This window comes from Desmodus rotundus, chromosome 4 (genome assembly GCF_022682495.2).
Source record: "Desmodus rotundus isolate HL8 chromosome 4, HLdesRot8A.1, whole genome shotgun sequence".
Taxonomy (NCBI): domain Eukaryota; kingdom Metazoa; phylum Chordata; class Mammalia; order Chiroptera; family Phyllostomidae; genus Desmodus; species Desmodus rotundus.
The window spans coordinates 93,760,397-93,778,436 of record NC_071390.1 but is presented as its reverse complement, the minus strand read 5'-3'; the positions used below and the strand labels follow the sequence as shown (position 1 = coordinate 93,778,436).

At 40.7% G+C, this 18,040-nt stretch overlaps 1 protein-coding gene and 1 long non-coding RNA gene across 3 annotated transcripts in view; one reads left to right on the top strand and one right to left on the bottom strand.

Moving 5' to 3' along the window:
• The first annotated feature begins 696 nt into the window (after nucleotides 1-696).
• Nucleotides 697-9,025, top strand: LOC128780707 (uncharacterized). The gene is made up of 2 exons (XR_008426708.2): nucleotides 697-4,846; nucleotides 6,842-9,025. It is a non-coding gene; the product is annotated as an uncharacterized lncRNA (long non-coding RNA).
• The window catches only part of DAPP1 (dual adaptor of phosphotyrosine and 3-phosphoinositides 1), a 55,304-nt gene continuing 43,192 nt past the window's right edge, over nucleotides 5,929-18,040 (bottom strand). For both annotated transcript variants that reach the window (XM_045183655.3, XM_024574733.3), the window contains 5 exons: nucleotides 13,252-13,299; nucleotides 11,848-11,910; nucleotides 11,140-11,225; nucleotides 8,937-9,024; nucleotides 5,929-7,607 (listed from right to left, as the gene is read on the bottom strand). In XM_045183655.3, coding sequence (XP_045039590.1) covers nucleotides 7,539-7,607; nucleotides 8,937-9,024; nucleotides 11,140-11,225; nucleotides 11,848-11,910; nucleotides 13,252-13,299 — 354 coding nt within the window. In that variant the 3' untranslated portion in view covers nucleotides 5,929-7,538. The remainder of the gene's footprint in view (nucleotides 7,608-8,936; nucleotides 9,025-11,139; nucleotides 11,226-11,847; nucleotides 11,911-13,251; nucleotides 13,300-18,040) is intronic.

Genomic DNA, 18,040 nt, shown 5'->3' with positions numbered 1-18,040 from the left:
TTCAAATTCATGGCGGTACAGTAACTTAGGTAGCCATGCAGGGGCCACCTTTCCTCACAAGCCAAAACTTAGTAGGCCACACAGTGTTAAAGTAACGAATCGATACCTCCGTGGACGTTGGATAACGGCAGTGCATGCTCCAGTCTGCCAAAATCCTGCCCTATGGGCTCCCTCCAGGAGCCAGCACAGAACTGTCCTTATTGGCCCAGACTTCCAGGCCAAGAGCTATAACCAGAAAAATCCAAGAAACCTGAGAACATACAAACAAAACAGGTATCCCCGACCCCATTATTCCAAAGAGTACGCACAAGCAAATCTGCCAGCCAGCCTCACAAACCCTGGTCCTTGCACAGTGGCTTCCCCAAAGCAGCCCTCACCTGGACCTCGTTTCACGGCCTCTTTCTAGACCCGTTTCCTTTTCACCAGCCAGGTGGCCAATGCCTTGAGCAGATGTGCAGAAAAATTCGCGGAGACTGGGAAACACCACAGTCCCACGCTTGGGGTCCACCAGCCACAGGCAGCTTGCTTCCCACCAGAGTCGCCATTGCTGTTACCAAACAGCAAGTGAGGCGCTGCTGCCCACTGCCACCCTCCAGGAAAATTACAGAGGCAAAGTTCTGATGACAAAGGAAAGGAGTCTTTATTCAAAAGCTACACGGTTTTGGAATGACAGCTTTCCACATGCATTAGTCACTTAAGGCTAAACTCATTAACTTCAGTTATAGCTTTAATCACCTAAGCCTAAAATCTTTAAGTCCTGAGTTCCCCTATTGTTCTCCTTAGTTTTTAATTATCTTATTTCTATAGGGTTAGTTTACAAACTAAACCAACATAAGATACAAAAACTACACAATTTTGGAAGAATGTCAGGCTTCTGCCTCAGAGCTCCTCCCCTCTTGAACACCCAGAAAAGAATAACCCTGCCACCCCCTGCTACCCCCTGCCAGGCCAGCCCAGCCCTAGGCTGCGCCCGGAGTTCTTTCCCATCTACAATACCATCCTTTGGGAAACGCAGGCAGCTGCAGCACAATCATCCAGGCATCTTCGAGGAAGAAGAGCCCGAGAGCCAGTCTCTGCCCTCTTATTTTAAATCTTCTGGCCCATAATTCCATGCATTCTGGAGGCATTCATCTTCCCAGCTAATCTCTACCTGGCTGTTTACCATTGCCTCGGGCAACCTCCTCCTGCAGCCCCTCCCTCCTCCACAGTGATCTGATCCAGTCTCTATCAAAACTGAGATGGAATGATCTAAGACAATTTTTTAGTGAAAAAAAAGCATGGTGCGACCCTGCATGCTACAGTGTGGCATGCTACAGTTACGTATAGGAATAGAATATGCATGCGTGTGTGTTTATATTTGCTTGTATGTGATAGAGCATCTCTGTAGATACACAACCTGGTCACAGTGGTAACCCCCAAGGAGTGGACTAGGTACCTGGGTGCAGATATCCCAGACATGAGCCTTTCACTGTAAACTATTGAATTAAAAATGTTTAACTATTCAAAAATAATAAAATATGTTATCAAACAACAAACCTGAAAATAAAATGGTGATAAGGGGTTAGGGGCAGAATGCTGTGTCAGTCAGGATTTGTCAAAGAAACAACCAGTGGGATATTATATGTGACATTTATTTCCAGGGACTGGTTTACGTGACTGTGGGAAGTGGCAAGTCCAGAATCTGTAAGGCAGGCTGGAAGCCTGGAAAATTTCGGGCAGGAGCTCAGACTGCAGTCTTGTCAGAAATTCTTCCCCTTGGGAACCTCAGTTTTGCTTTTAGCAAAACTGGCCTTTCAGCTGATTGGATGAGGCGACACACATTATGGAAGATAATCTCTTATTTAAATTCAGTGGACTGTAGACGTTAAGCACATCTACGAAATACCTTCACAGCAACATCTGGATTCCTGTTCTGTTGAGCAACTGGGTAGCCTAGCCAAGTGACCCATAGCCTTCGCTGTTTATCCTCGGCAGCTTGGCAGCTATAAACGGCATTTAATTCCAAATAATGAAAATAGCCAAGTCATACATCTGTCTAACATGAATCAACTATCCAGTGTATAACTGAGAAGACATTATTCCTTTCCCTGGAAGAGGGTGTAGTCCTGGAGTAATAATGTACTTCAGCATAGATACTATGATGGAAGGTTACTCAGGTTTGATGTATCTTACATAGGAAGGTGAGAGGAAAGAAAACAGACATGCTTCATATATGTATGTGTGCTATATACTTTATATATATTATAAAATATATATTTGATACATGTACACACAAATATAAAATAAGGAGGAAAAACAATCATTGCAGTCCTTGTTTCCCATCTGGGTGTGAGGTTGTAGCTGGTTGTTATAAGTACCTTCCATTACTAATTCCATATTCCCTCTGCCCTCAGCGGCTGGTCATGGCTGTTTGCCTGGTAGGGTAATACAACCCTTCATTTCTGAAGAATTTGAGCCATTAGGTGTCCTCCCTGAATTGCATGTTGTAGCTTTCCATTGACTTTAGTTACAGGGCTTGGGGATACAAAGATTCCCTAGGAGATCTGTGCTTTAGACATGTTCTTCCTTACTTCCACTGTGTGGTAGCAGCGCAATTTCCCCTTGGCAATCAGGATAAATCACCCCAGCCAGGACGGTAATTCCCTTTGCTTGTTGATTCAGAGGCATGAGGAGCCCAAAGTAACCAAGTAGCAGTCTTAAGGTCCAGATTAATGGAATCGTTGTATCCTTTCAGGGAGGGATTCCGTCTTTTGTAACAAAACCCCTACACCAGCACAGCCTAAGAGCGTGGGGACAGCCCAAAAGGTCACTAGGGTTAATAGGGGTGGTGCCGTGTACATTTCCATCCCTGGATTCTTTGACGTATGGGAGGAATAGCACCACGTATCGAATGCTGATTTAGAGCAGGTACAACTTCCGGGGGAGCGCTGCCCCACCCTGCAAAGTGCTGCCTGCCATCTAGGTAGTGCGGTGATTCCTGAGTCCTCAAAAGGCCATTCCCCCACCTGTCAGGCCCACTGCTTCAGGATGATGGGGAGTGTGATAAGACCAATGAATTCCATAAGCAGTATAAGAAATATATTATCTCCAAAATCCAAAGAGGCCTATTAGGTATTGTGCCTCTTTTTGGGTTGTGGGAGAAGTCAGATGCATTAAGTTAAACTTTACCTTACAAAAGATACCTAGACCTGTCCCACACCACCAGACCCCTAGAGTTTCATACAAACAAAATCTGATACAGTAATCTGAGGTAGAAGGCCTTATTTTTTTTTTTTGCTAGAGTTATTTCCCGCTCTTAGGCACACAGATGTCTTACAAGTAAGTCTAGAGTAGTTGCTACTTCTTGCACACTATGTCCGATCAGTATAATATCATCAGCACAGTGGACCGGTGTGAGAATGCCTTGTGTCGGGAAAGGTGATCAAGGTCTCTGTGGACTAGATTACAACACAGGCCTGGAGAACCGATACACCTCTGAGGGAGGAGAGTGTAAGGTATATTGCTGGCCTTGCCAGATAAGCTGTTTCTGGGGCTCTTTACCAATAGGTATAAAGAAAAAAAACATTTGCCAGATCCATAGCTGTATACCAGGTGTCAGGGGATGTGTTAATTGGTTCAAGCAATGGAATCATATTGGGCCAGTAGCGGCAACTGGAGTCACCCCTGGTTAAGTCTGTGAGGATCCACCGTCATTCTCCAGGAGGCATCTATTTTCTGCACAGGCCAGATAGGTGGGCCACATGAGGATGTGATAGGAAAGACCACCCTTGCATCCTTCCAGTCTGATGGCGGCACTAATCTCTGAAATCTCACCATTGCTTTCCATTTACTGTCTTCCTAGGTAGAGGCAGTTCCAGCAGTTTACACTTGTCCTTTGTTCCCATAATAGCCCTCATGCCAGCGGTCAGAAAACCAACGTGGCTATTCTGCCAGTGACTGCGTATGTTTGTACCAATGCTGCTCTCGGAAACTGGGACAATGGCCACAGGTTCCGGAGCTCACTGGACCGCGTCTCTGGTTCCATTCTTGCTGCTTCTGTGGAAAACCCAGTGCTTCTCAAATGCCTTCCAGATATTTCCCCGGAAAGCCTTTCTTTACATGTACTCTCGAAACCAGTGTTTGCAGATGCCACATGGCACCGGCCAATTTCATTTGCTCTTTTTTCTGTTCTCCAGATGAGCTCTACATGTACCCCAACCCTGGCCATTGGTGGTGCTGCTGACAGAAAGCAGGGGTGCCTAGAGGCTGCTGAAGGCTAAGAGTACCATCTTCACAGCTATAAATGTGACACAATTATCAATGCCTGTCCCTTGACACCCCAGTGAAAAAACTTCTTTAGGTTTTGTCAAGCATCAGAGTAATAGACAAGAATGTTCTCAGAATCACCCTATTACAGGGGTCCATAACTTATCAATAAAACATTCACACCTCAACCCTCTCTACCTTCAGGTGAATCCTTTCTCAAGAAGGCTCTTGGTTCCTTCTACCTGCCAGCCCACTAGACCAGAGCTCCTCCAAATGTGGTCTGCAAGCTGGGCTGTTGGCAGTTATGTGGCAAGATAAGTACAGAAATCGTGAGCTGTAAAATCTTACAGTAATTTGACATAGTGATTTTTGATTGTAGAATCTGATAATAAAACATGGGATTGGATATTTGTGTTTTTATTATACTTTTCTAATAATTTATTTTTATTGGATTTTTTAAAATGTCAGTCTGAAAGAAAAGCTGCTCCCTCACCACAGGTGATTTAAGAAACTCTGATTGACATCATGCTCTGACAGCCTGAATCATTGTGAGCTGTGTGGGCTCGAGCTCGGAAGTCTGCTGAATACTGTACTCGCCCAGGTGAGGATCTAAGAGCCCACTCGCTCACACGCCACGTGGGTGGGAAGAGAAGAGCTCTAGCCTGCTGCGTGTTCTGATGTCCAGTGGCTCTGGACTAGGGGGCAGGGTTCAGAAGCAGGAATAGCAGGAGAGTCACGGCTGGGCGGGGCGGGGGGGGGAGGCGGTTGGGCTCTCCTAATCCAGAGGGAACAGTGCTTCTGTGGGGGAAGATATTCCTATGGGGAATTGTGAGAACATGGTAGTATTCAACCTTGGTCTGAAAATATTAAATGGAAAATTCCAGTTATTTTGAGAGAGAGACATGATTTTTGTTACAGTATATCATAATTGTTCTATTTTCTTACTAGTTATTGTTAATCTGTTCCTGTGCCTAATTTAGAAATTAAACTTTATCATAGGTATGTATGCAAGGAAAAAAACACAGTATTTCTAGGGTTGGTACCATCTGCAGTTTCAGACAACCCGTGGGGGTCTTGGATCATATTCCCCCCAGATAACGAGGGGCTACTGCAACTGCTGATACTTGGGCTGTGCCTTAAGAAGTACTGCCTTTATGATAAGCACATACCTGTCAGCAGACATGGCCTGACACAGGCACACCATTGGCTACTCTCCCAAGCAACCCCACCCAGATCTGCCCTTGGCACGAAACATTCTCCCTCATCTTGCACTTGCAGAAAGAGCTGCGGGCCTCCTCTCAGGGAGTGAAATCATGACCACTGCTCGGGGCTGCTGATAGCAGGTCAAGCATCGAGCGTAGTACTAATGATATAGCAGATATAAGTTAGCTCGCCTTTTTCTTGTCAAACCCTCAAGAAAATGGCTTGATCACCGCTGCAGCACGCTGTCCAGCATATCTCTATGGGCCTCACCTGCAGTATTTACCGTCTATGCATTACCATGTATTTATTATCTTTTCTGTATTCAAATAAAATCCTAGGGGGCCCAGGCTACTTCTTCAACTCTGAATCCTTCATAGCCCATAGTCTAACTGATATGGATTCTTCATTACTGTTTGTGATGTTAGGAAGTTAAGTTTCTTTTAAATGACAGATATGAAAAATATATTTTAATAGCAAACATTTCAGGCACAGAAAATCATGCTCTTTTTAATAAATGTAACCCCAAACTATAAATAAACATGGCCTATTTTACAAAAGGTAAGAACAGTATTGCCTACACAAAGTAACACTCTTGGTTCTAAGAAAACAGTACATTTCAGTAAGGATTCGTTTGCGTCTCCTTACTTTGAGAACTTCATACATTTTAACTTGACATTTGCTTTATGTCATATGATACAAACATAACAAAATAGAATAAGCATCTTTTTGAAATATACAAAAATTTAATGTAATTTCTGAAACCTAGATATTTAAATTAACAGAAAAAGTTATTTAACAAGGTATTTCTTTGGACTGCAAGAGCAGTGTTATATCACAGTTTTGCACCATAATCTTTACATTTTGGGGTCCCTCCTCCATTTTCTCTCCCTTCAAACTTCTGTCTAAAAAGAGGAAGTATTAAGAAAGATAATAGAATCTATTTATGAGCTCTGGATGACAGTATCTCCTGCTGTTTCAATCCCGTCATTCTACTTTGAAAATGCCGTGTAACAAACACACCATTACACGCTGCATGAGGATTTGGTATTGCTCCCTCAACCAGCAACAGAAGTTGCTCTTGAATAAGGTGCAAGGTGCTCAGCCATCTCAGTGCCAGGTGATTCTTACTTCTCTTGGGCTAACGCCTACAGTTTACTCTGGGGAAGGGAGTGTTGTAACACACTCTTCTCAAGTAGGCTCTTTCAGACTGTTTGGAGAAATGTTGGGTGAAAATAACTTAGTGCTTACGTGTGCTCTATTATTATTATATAATATGTATAATATTATCATTAAACTACATCATCTACTATTTTATCACCCTTCCTCGATTTATGTTTTCTCCTTCTTTAAATCATGTTTCTCCAAAATGATTAAAAGATATTTCTTTTTTTAGATTATGCCTTCCTTTCTCATCCTATCTAATCATCCATGCAACATTTAGTTCTCACCAGTTTACCATTCGAATGGAAGAAAGAACCCACCAGATTTCCAAGCCTTTTACAAAGAGAAAATAAACACTGCAATTATTTTCCATTATAGTTTTGGAAATTGTTTTGTTTTTTGTATAAAGTGAGGAAAAAAACAGAATAACTCTATTCCTTCCCCAACCCAGTCTTTGACATTTGCTATCTCAATATACTTTCTAAAGAGGCAGACTAAGCTTCAAGGTACATAGCTCTTTCCTTCCTGGTTAATAGCTCAGTGTGGATGTCGGAGAAGCTGATCATGACACAGAGTGGGACCCTGGGCAAATAGTGTCCACAAGGTTGGAGACGACGATGAGGGAAAATACAAACCCTCTATCTTCTCCCGTGAGTTCCAAGAGTGAGCGCACTGGGTGTGGTGGCTGCATCGGTCTCCATCAGAAGGACGACTACTCAGTGTTCTGAAGGAGATGAGAACATCCTGAAGGGCAGCAGTTCCCCATGCATCAGCAAATGCGGTGTGTTTGGAAAGATCCCAATCAGCATCTGCTTCTGATTTGTTTTTAAAGAAAAATCCGCAGTCAGCTTTCGGCTGCAGCCTGCTATGGATCACAGCATCAGAGAGCACGCCACCCTGCTCTGGCCAGGGCATCGGTCAGGAGAAGTCTATTTAAAGATGAAGGACCGGGATCGGATTGTGCCTTCCCTTTGGTCCAGCTGTTTTCTTATTTGAGACTGTAATAAAACGCACACACATGTGTATGTGTTATTAAGCAATTTTAAGATAACTATCTCTGGCTTTAACAAATATTAAATAAGACATGCTGATTAGAAAGGAAACTATGCAACAATAAGTTAATAATCAAATGCCCCCTTCCTAAGTTTTAATCTATTTTTTTTTGTATTTTTCTCAAGAGGAACATAGTAAAGTGATTGCTAAAACTTGTGCAAATTGGGATTTGGCCTAATGCAGTAATTCATAAAATGCAGTACTATTAAATGAATGAAAAGAAGACATAGATCTAAATTTATTGATAAGGAAAGGTATCCATAACATATTATTAGATGGAGTCAGTGAACAGGTAAAGAACACTTAAGAATAATTAAGTTTTCTTTTAAATTATTTATTGGCACAGGGAAATCTGAAAGTATGTGCATTTGATGAATTTTTATCCATAATTTTTCTATAATGGTTATATATTGCTTGCATGATTATAAAATAGGAAGAATAAAAAATTGACCCATTTATCAGCAAATATTTCATATGGCAAAAAAGTTTTCACTGAATATCAAATATATTGGAGCCTACTTAAAATGAGTGGTATATTTATTTGGATTTCAAACTGAAAAGATTCCCAAAGCAAAAGTCCCAGCATCTAGAAAGGAAGGTTCAACAAGATTCAATATATCAGCTAATTTCATAACAAATTAATTAGGAAAAATTGTTTATGTTTAAAAACATCATGGGTTTCAAGATAATATGTCTACAGGAAATTTTAGAAAGCTTTAAGAACAAATTCTGGGCTAACAGTTCATTGACCTATGACACATAGGAAAATGTATGAGACTGATAAATTTTTATAAGCCCCCCTGGGAGGTACATAGGAAGCAAACAAAATAAATTAATTTTTGTCACCTGTAAAAAATAATGCTTACATTGGAAGTTAAGCTAAGTTCCTGTGGCAAGCTTTCTTCTCTAACAATTTAAAAGGACTTTCTACTGTAGAAATATGTCAGCTTTCCTCTCTCTGACCTTCCGGTCCCACTTGTCCTCCTCCAGACAAAGCTGGGCAAGCTTGCACACTTAAAGGAAGGCCCATAGACACTCAGGTGCAAGGCAAAGGCTCTGGGGCTGAGACCTCAGTGCAGATCCATCTTTTCTCTATTTACCCCTTTCTGCAGCCTTTCCATGTCCCAGAAGAATGAACTATTGCACAAGCCTGCAAGTAGACATCCCAGTGATTCTCGGGGATACTCGGACTCTTTCAACTGAAATATGTCTCAAATCATCACCATGCTATTTCCGAGTACTAGGCATCCATCCAGAAAACTTGTATAACTCACCAATTTCCAACGTAGTATCTTGATCCACTCATCAGCTTCTACCCCTGTCTTTGCACAGAGATAAAATGTCCTGAATGGAAACACTAAGCTGATAAGATGAAAGAAAGAGGGTAAGATACTGCACGTGGTTAACTGAGTATACATTAGTTGAACACTAATTACAGTATTCCAAGAAAACAAGAATAGACAAAGGGCCTGGGGAAGCAATCTGAGAACTTGTGTACATGGACCTATTTCTGCCAGCACTCTGCAGAAATGTTGAGGATGCTGTATATTCATATTATCATTGTGGGCCAGATTTATATTTTCTAATTAGAATTTAAAGAAGAGAAAAAAATGTCCAGGACACCCCCATATCCTTTTGCCTTAGACTGAATATAACACTTTCATATTTGTTCAGCTTATCTGTAAAATGACTCAAAATCTGTGCTATGTTTCAAAGAATAGGCAAGACAAAAAAGAAAGCTTGATGAAGGGGCTCACTTGGGTGAGCTTGCTTCAGTGAGGAACACGCTGCCCGCTGTGGATGTGGGCAGAGTTAGATGTGGAGGACAGGAGACACAGACGACGAAACTCCTTAGCTAGTTAGTCATTCCGCCCACCCCTGGCCGTGAGTTAGTTAGTCAGTCTCTGCTGGAGGGGAGATGAACTTGCCTACTGGTACAAAAGACTTGTTCTAGGAACATGGTCGCTCATTTGATTGTCTCTTTGGCTGTAGAGTCAAAATCATTTGACTAATAGGTAGCTTATATCTTGCCCGTACTTTCTGTCCTTACCATTGAGATGCAATATGCCAAAAATCTTTTTCCCTTTTATGATTAAAAAAAAAAGTCCTGAGCTGAAATTCAGAAAGGTTTCTATACCCTAAAGCCTAAGCAGCATATTTTGTTTGTACCAGTAATTCACGTCGAGTGGATGAGAGGCCAGCCCCTGTGAACAACAGGTACACCCTGATGTGAGGTCTGGTCGGGGCTGAGTGGACAGCGTGTGGGGGTCTGGGAGTGCTATTGTGCACACACGCTACGAAACTGGCTTCTGGAATTGTCACTCTTTGCCAACCCGGTGGGAGATACTATTGACTGACTATTAATACAGATAACATTTTCCTTTCTTTTTACCAACAGAACTCCAGGTGATATAATTAGTTGAAGCCAATCATAATCATGCTAGTTCCCTTCTTTAGCTTCCTCTGCAGCTGGTCATGGCCACGGGGCCCAGTCCAGGCCAACAAGAGGAGAGGGGACATTGATGGAGGCTTTCTGGGAGAATGTCTGCTTTCCTGATAAAAGTGGGTGGACGTGGCTGATGCCATCCCTACCCCTGTGTCCCAACCTACATGAACGCTGCAGTAGCCAGCAGGAGGAAAAGGCCGGCAAGGGTGTAGAGACACAGCACCTGACGTCGTCACGACAGCTGCCTGTCTCCCCACATTTTGTTATATGAACACAATAGCCCCCTGCTAGTTCACATAGTTTCCTTATGCAAATTTGAAAAGATATCCACTCTTGGTTAATACTCTAGAATTAATGTTAATTTCTTAGACGTGATAATAGCATTGTAGTTCTCTAAGTGACATTTTTATTCTGAGGAGATGCACGTTGAAGTACTCAGGGGTAGAATGCCATGAAGTCTGCACCTCACTTTCATTTGGTTCAGGTAAAAGAAAGTGAACAGAGATCAGGCGGTTACGGGAAAACATTAACAGTGGATGCCTCTGGGTGAGGGGTTTATGGATATGTGCCTATCAACTTTCGTATGCTTGAAAACTTTAAAATAAAAGTTGGTGGCAAATAAGACACCTCTTCCTCAAGATACTTTACTTTTCCCAGTTAGAAAATTGTCATGCTATGCTGATTACATTAGAGCAAAACACTTTTGCACCATTTTCCAGAAACTGTCATAACGATACAAAGCACCCATCACTGGAGTCAACAAAGTTTTCATTGAGAGGAGAACTCCAAGGGAATAAAACTGTTTAAGATGTGAATGGGGTCCTCTTAAGTGTATCATATGTGGTCAGTGTACAACCGAACCAGTTGTGCCAGCAGACACACAATCCCACCATAAACACCCGGTGTGATGGCGGAATTCACGTCACTCAGATCAAAGCGACTGTACCCACAAAGGCACACAGGTTTCGTTCCTCAGCTAAAATAAGTGGCAAGAAGACTCTTAAAAATATTTCCTTTATAAAACAACTTACCAAAAACAGTTTACCCTTTCCTGTGAGTAATCAAATTGTACAGCTGAACATTCTGTTAAGTCCAGGATCCGAATTGGTTCTGGTGACTTAAAAAAACACAACAGCCTGTCACTATAAAAAAACCATACAAATCTGTCCACCAGTTATTCCCCTAACAAATCTTCCACTATGTGCAACTGTCAATTTTCTTTTCTCCGTGGGGACAGATAATAGAAAATCTACTAAGGGAAGTAACGCATCCCTGGTTTGGAAGTCGGTTTTTCATGAAACTGGGCACTAAGAAGACATTGATTTATCTACTTTAATTTGATGGAGATCCGTTTTAACACATGGAAGGGAGTCATTTTTCTCTTATGTCTTTAAACTTCAACTTTCTCAGAAACTTTGTATAGGGGAAGTGAGAGGAAACAAAATCCATTTAAATTGGCTGAATGAAATGGACATGGGAAACGGACATGCTTTTAACAAAGGAGGAGATTGCTGCAAAAGTTAATACAGGTTAGCTTGTCCCAGAAAGCAGTTCTGGGATACACATCTCATCTTTGCAAAAGAACTTGGCTCACATCAGCAGTCAAGAGCTCACATCTCCACTCATTTAGCAGGTGTTTCAGGTGCTCATAAGGGAAATTTTAGGGATTTTAAAGGCAGATGTTCCTTTCATCGAGAGAGATGATTTTTAAAGGGAAAATGTGTAATCATGTTTCTCACCATCTGGTCTTTGAAGTATTTCAGTTCATTCCTGTGCAGAGTGAACCACCTCGTTTTCCAGGTCTGCGGGCAAAAATTAGAACGCACAGGTTTTAAAAACAGAAATGCAATACTTGAATGAGATCATTCCCTTTTGTTTTAAAAATATCTAAAACGTTAGCTACAATAAAATATTCTTGCGGTAGGTGTCATTTCTGTAAAAATGTTTCAAAATAGCTACAAAAATTAAAATGATTTTGTGCATTAAGCTAATAATAAAGGCAGGGATATCACCTACATATTTAAACACAGAAAAAGAAACAGCCAATCATAAGTATTCAAGGTGTCTTATGACAAGCACTGAAGCTGCCCCCTTGCGAACTCTGTAATAAGAATAGGTAGCATTTTTTGAGCATCTGATGTGGGCTACATACTGCCCTTGGATGTTTCTGATATTATAGCCAATCCTCATACAATGCCAAATATTTTTTCTTTATCTTTATTGTTGACACTATTACAGACATCCCCATTTCCCACCTTTTTCTCACCTCCACCCTTCTTCCCTCTACAATGCCAAATATTATCCTTATTTTGTAAAAATTTGAGGTTTAGGAACTACTCTAACCACATGATACTCTAAACCTTGCCTAAGAATTCCACAACATTGATGACAAAAACTGTTGTTCTCCACCATCCTTTATTTCTCATCCTGAATGCCAGTGTGCCTGGTTAAAAGTAACAGCAATGGATTTAAAAACAATCTGCAATGGCTACGAATACTTCTGTATTCGTAGGGAGCATCCAGTCTAGTAAGGACACAAATAACTAAACATACGGGTTCAGTTCAAGCAGGGAAGTAGCTCTGAGAGATATTAAGTGCCCTGACTCTTAAAATAGAGCTACTCCATGAAGGTCTTCTTGGCACAGTTAAATGGAACAGAGTAACTTTAAAAATACCATCACACAAATTGAAGGACAGTTGGACTTCCAGACTAGTAAAGTCCTAAACTGTGGGATTTTTTTTAACATAGTTACATTAATGCCAGTGATGTTTTTTCCTTACTTTTAGGTAACATTTTGTACAATTTAACTTCTTTGTTAAAAAAAATTTTTTAAAGGAATATGCTAAAGTTAACTTGCTACTTTCATCCTCCATTATACCATTGAAAAAGGGTTGTATTTTTTCTTGGGTATTAACTGTGGGCTACTCTGATACATTTGACTTTGCTAAAGAATAGTCAAGTAACTTTCCAGAATTTTAACTAACACTAGCCTTAAAGATGAACTCCAGAAACAGGTAAGTGTTACAACTGGGTCGAAACGGACAGGCAGTTATGTTTTATGAAAGCGTCGAAGTGAGAACTGAGTGTGCATGACAGGTTTTGTTCCTCGGTGACGAGCACTAGCCAACACATGCCTCCTTACCTTGACCAGGCCCCCCTGTTTGGTGAGGTAGCCTTCTTTGGTGCCCAGCTGAAAAAGAAAGAAGCACCAGGTGAAGGCCAGAACTATCACAACATGATCTTTGTCTTTCTGTTTCTGTCCTGATTTTAAATAAAACACAAGTTTGCCTTTGATCTTTAAATAATCACCTTTTATGTTTCACCTGGGCACTGGAAAATCCTTCCTGTGTTTAGAGACTGTCAGACTGGATTGTCTCGAGTAATTCTGTAGCAACTGGCAGCAACTGAGATCCTCTCCTTCTTGCAATTTGCAAAAGTTTGCAAATTTTGCAATTTGCTATTTGCAAACAATAAACCACATCTTGCCACTTATAAAAGTTGGTGCTGGGCAAAGTGTGTCACATAAAACCCACCTGCTGGGTTGTCCCTGGGGTATTAGGCACATAAACAGGTGCACACGTTGATACTGGGTCAGCACGTTTGGGAAAGTCTGGACTAAGCAAGTAAAGGGATTTATTACTTCTGCGCTTCCCAGAGTCTGTCTGTATTATGCTAATGTACTTTGTGAATTTTTAAAAGGGAACATTAGCAATGCCATTCCAATATTTGTTTTATTGCATAATCCTCCACCAACCCCCTCTTTAGTTTTTCATACACCATCAGTTGAGATCTATATTCCATGGGACAGAGTTTCAGGAATGCAGATGTACTTATACTTGATTGATCCAAAAGGAATTGGAAGTGAGAATGAATCATTTCTTTTAACTCACATATCATTAATTCAAAGGTAACGAGACACTTCCCTAGAAACTAGAAAATGTAACAAATGGTAGGGGGCTGTGTTAATAGAAATTTGCATAAAATAAGGACTGTAAGATGAAGAAATTTATAATTTTATAGAGTTCTGTAGAAATTGAACTCCTGGTAGATGTTTTGTTGTGATATGGTGTTATAATATATCTGATCTTAATGAGGAAAAATGAATAAAAATTGGGAAATAACTTAGTTGACGTCAAGGTTCTTTTTATGGGAGTTTCCAGACTATTTTTTTTCCCTGAGGTAAATTCTCTCCACCAAATAAAAAGAGGAACAATAACCATCACAGTGAAAAGAGTTAAAGCAAGAAATAATAACTAACCACTTCTTTTAAAATTTTATAGCATTAAAGCAAGAATGAACTTCTCAAGTGTTCATTTAAATGATCATAAACAATATGGTGAATTTAATTTAGTGTAATCACTTCACTTATTTTGACATTAAAAGAAATTGAAGTGGCTGAACTTTGTTCAGTTATTATGAAAATGGCAAAAAATAAGACTTTGGTTGTTGCAGGTTAAAGTTTGATGAGGTAAAATAATTACGGGTAAATTGTTACATAGGAGACTGACAGAATTGTTCATTGGAGTCAAGCTAAGGAATGATGCTGCTGCTCACTTCATCTCACCTCCATCCAAGCAATATACTATGAGTCTAATATTTTTCTAAGGTTTTGGTAGATAACTGGAAGGCTGGGAGGGAAGAGCTGAGACTACTAATTTTATTCATGGTCCCAGCAAGTAAGGAGGGAAATAATTACATAGCAGATTTATCTTTTTTAAAAAAATTATGATCTATAACAGGAAAGCTATTTATAAGAGTCTCAAATTGGAAACCGCTTAAATGTTTAAAAAGAAAGGATTAGCCTTCCTATCATCCTTTCTATCCGCTGGGGTGCCTGCCTGCCTTAAATTTAGTCAGAAGTCATTGGGTGAGGGGAAGCAAGGTGGCCATCAATATGAGTGTGTGCAGGGCATTCCACGTTAGTACAGGGTGGACACGGCAGGGTACAGAGAGCGTCTGTGTTGACAACGGAGGCTGCAGCGGCTCGGAGTGAGGTATTGAAGCCTGGAAGGTGGGGGGCAGGGTGTTTTCTGCCTGAAGGGATGGAAGCGGCAGACAGGGCATAGCGATAGAGCCAAGTCAGAGTAGGTGGGCACTTGCAGTGGGATAAGAGTAGCAATGGCTGCGCAGTGGTCCCTGGGCAATAGGAGATTGCTTGCATTTGATCGATCAAAAATGAGTAAGTGTATTGAAGACAATGAAATCTGCATTCTTCACTGTGGGAGAGGGGAGTTACAACTATGAGAAGTGAAAATACTAGAAGGAGCCTTTTGGTACTAGATTAGGATTGGAGGTAGTGGCATGAACCCACAGATGGATGATGGGTAGAGAGGTATTGACATAGAGATATAGTTAGAGGTAGGTAGACAGATGATAGACAGACAAATGTAGATAGAAGTAGAATTAACTATAGATATCAATATAGGTGTGTGTACATACGCCTACGCACACATACTCTTGCCAGCTCTGCTCTCAGAGTGCGCTGAGAGAGTGACATCCTAATAACAATAAACACGTAGCATCCAGATCTTGGCTTCTAAAGTACCACACTTCCAGAAAAAAAGAAAAGAATTTCTTAGAGAAATAGCTGATTCTAGAAATGGATGCAAGGAATGTATAAGATAACCCGAGAACATTATGCTACACAAGGAAGTAAAAAAAATGTCTCACAGAACTATGAGCTTATAATAACATGGAAGTCACCTTGAATGAGCTCTTAATGGCCAACCTGGGAAAATTAAAAGCATCAAAATAAATAATGATAGTCATGACTATAGGTCAATGATATAAAAATAAATGATTGCAGAACTTCAGAAAATAAAAAGCTGTTTCTTATAGTACAATGACAGCCAATAAATGTAAAAGAAAAATTAGAATCACGGAAGTTCCATTTGGTAACAATATAGAAATAATTAAATAGCCAAGAAATATCAATGGATGCTAAAACTGGTGGATAAAAGTTTAATGAGGAACAGGATATTTACTTAGTCTCAACCTTTGCCCAAAACAGTAATAACAAAGAAGGGAACAAAGCGATTTTAGAGTGAAGAAACCTAGCGGACACCACCAAATCAAGCAGCAAACACACCTTATTGAGACAGATTGAAAGTATGTGCACCTGAGAGGACGCACCGAGAAGGGCAAATACCACCTCTGCGGTGTTTCTACCAAAACTGCAAAGCCGGAATCTAATTTTAAGGCAACATCAGGCAAAACAAAGTTGAAGAACAGTTCACAGAGTAGCCGACCTTTAATTTTCAGAAGTGTTAAAGCCGTGAAATCAAGGAAAAACTGAGGAACTGCTCAGAGTGAAGAATACTCAAGAGATGGGGGAAAATAAATACCACTTGTTATTGCGGACTGAACCCTTTCGTTGTACAGAAACTTACTGGGAAAAGTGGTGCATCCTGAATGAGATGCATGGGTGGGACGGTGGCACGTGTCACTGTTAGTTTTGGAATTTGAATGGCTGTATGTGGTCACGTAGCAAATGCGCTTGTGTGGAGGAAATGCGTATTGAAGTACTGGGGCAATAAGGTATCGTGTCAGTAATTTACTCTCAGATGGCTCAGGGACAAACACATTCTTTTGTTTTACTCCTTTAACATTTTTTATTGAATTTTTGGGGGTGACATTGGTTAATAGAATTACATAGGTTTCAGGTGCATAATTCTATGATATGTCATCTGTATATTGTATTGTGTGCTCACCACCCCAAGTCCAGTCTCCTTCCATCAGCATTTATCCCCCATGTACCCTCTTCTTCCTCCCCTACTCCCCTTTCCCTCTGGTGATCACCATACTGTTCTCTGTATCAATGAGTTTTCTTTTTTCTTTGCTCAATTCCTTCACCTTTTCCACCTACCCACCCAACCCTCCTCCCCTCTGACGGCTGTCAGTCTGTTCTCTTTATTTATGAGCCTGTTTCTACATTGCTTGTTTGTTTTTCATTAGATTCCTCATATGAGTGAAATCATACGGTATTTGTCTTTTTCTGACTGGCTTATTTCACTTAGCATAATGCTCCCAGGTCCATCCATGCTGTCAGAAAAGGTAAGATTTCCTTCTTTTTTTTATGGCCAAGCAGTATCCCACTGTGTAAATGCACCATGGCTTTTTTATCCACTCATCTACTGATGGGCACTTGGGCTTCTTCTAAATCTTGGCTGTTATAAATAATGCTACAATGAACATAGGGATGCATATACTCTTTCAAATTAGTGTTTCAGACTTCTTCAAATATACTCCCAGAAGTGGAATTGCTGGGTCATAATGCAGATCCATTTTTAATTTTTTTGAGGTAATTCCATACTGTTTTCCACAATGGCTGCACCAATCTGCATTCCCACCAACAGTGCATGAGGGCTCCCTTTTCTCCACATCTTGCCAACACTTGTTTGTTGATTTATTGATGATAGTCATTCTGACAGGTGTGAGGCGATATTTCATCGTGGTTTTAGTTTGTATTTCTCTGATGATTAGTGACATTGAACATCTTTTTATATATCTATTGGCCATCTGTATGTCCTCTTTGGAGAAGCATCTATTCAAGTCCTTTGCCCATTTTTAAAGAGATTTTATTTATTTATTTTTAGAGAGAGGGAAAGGGAGAGAGAATAAGTGGGAGAGAAATGTTAATGTGTGATTGCCTCTCGCGCACCCCTACTGGGGACCTGGCCTGCAACCCAGGCATGTGCCCTGACTGAAAATTGAACTAGTGACCCTTTGGTTTGCAGGTTGGCACTCAATCCACTGAGCCACAACAGCCAGGGCCTTTGCCCATTTTTTAATTGGCTTGTTTGTTTTTTTTGGTATTGAGTTCTTTATAAATTTTGAATTAACTCCATCAGATGTATCACAGGTGAATACATTTTCCCATTCAGTGGGTTTTCTTTTCATTTTGTTGATGATTTCCTTTGCTGTACAAAAAA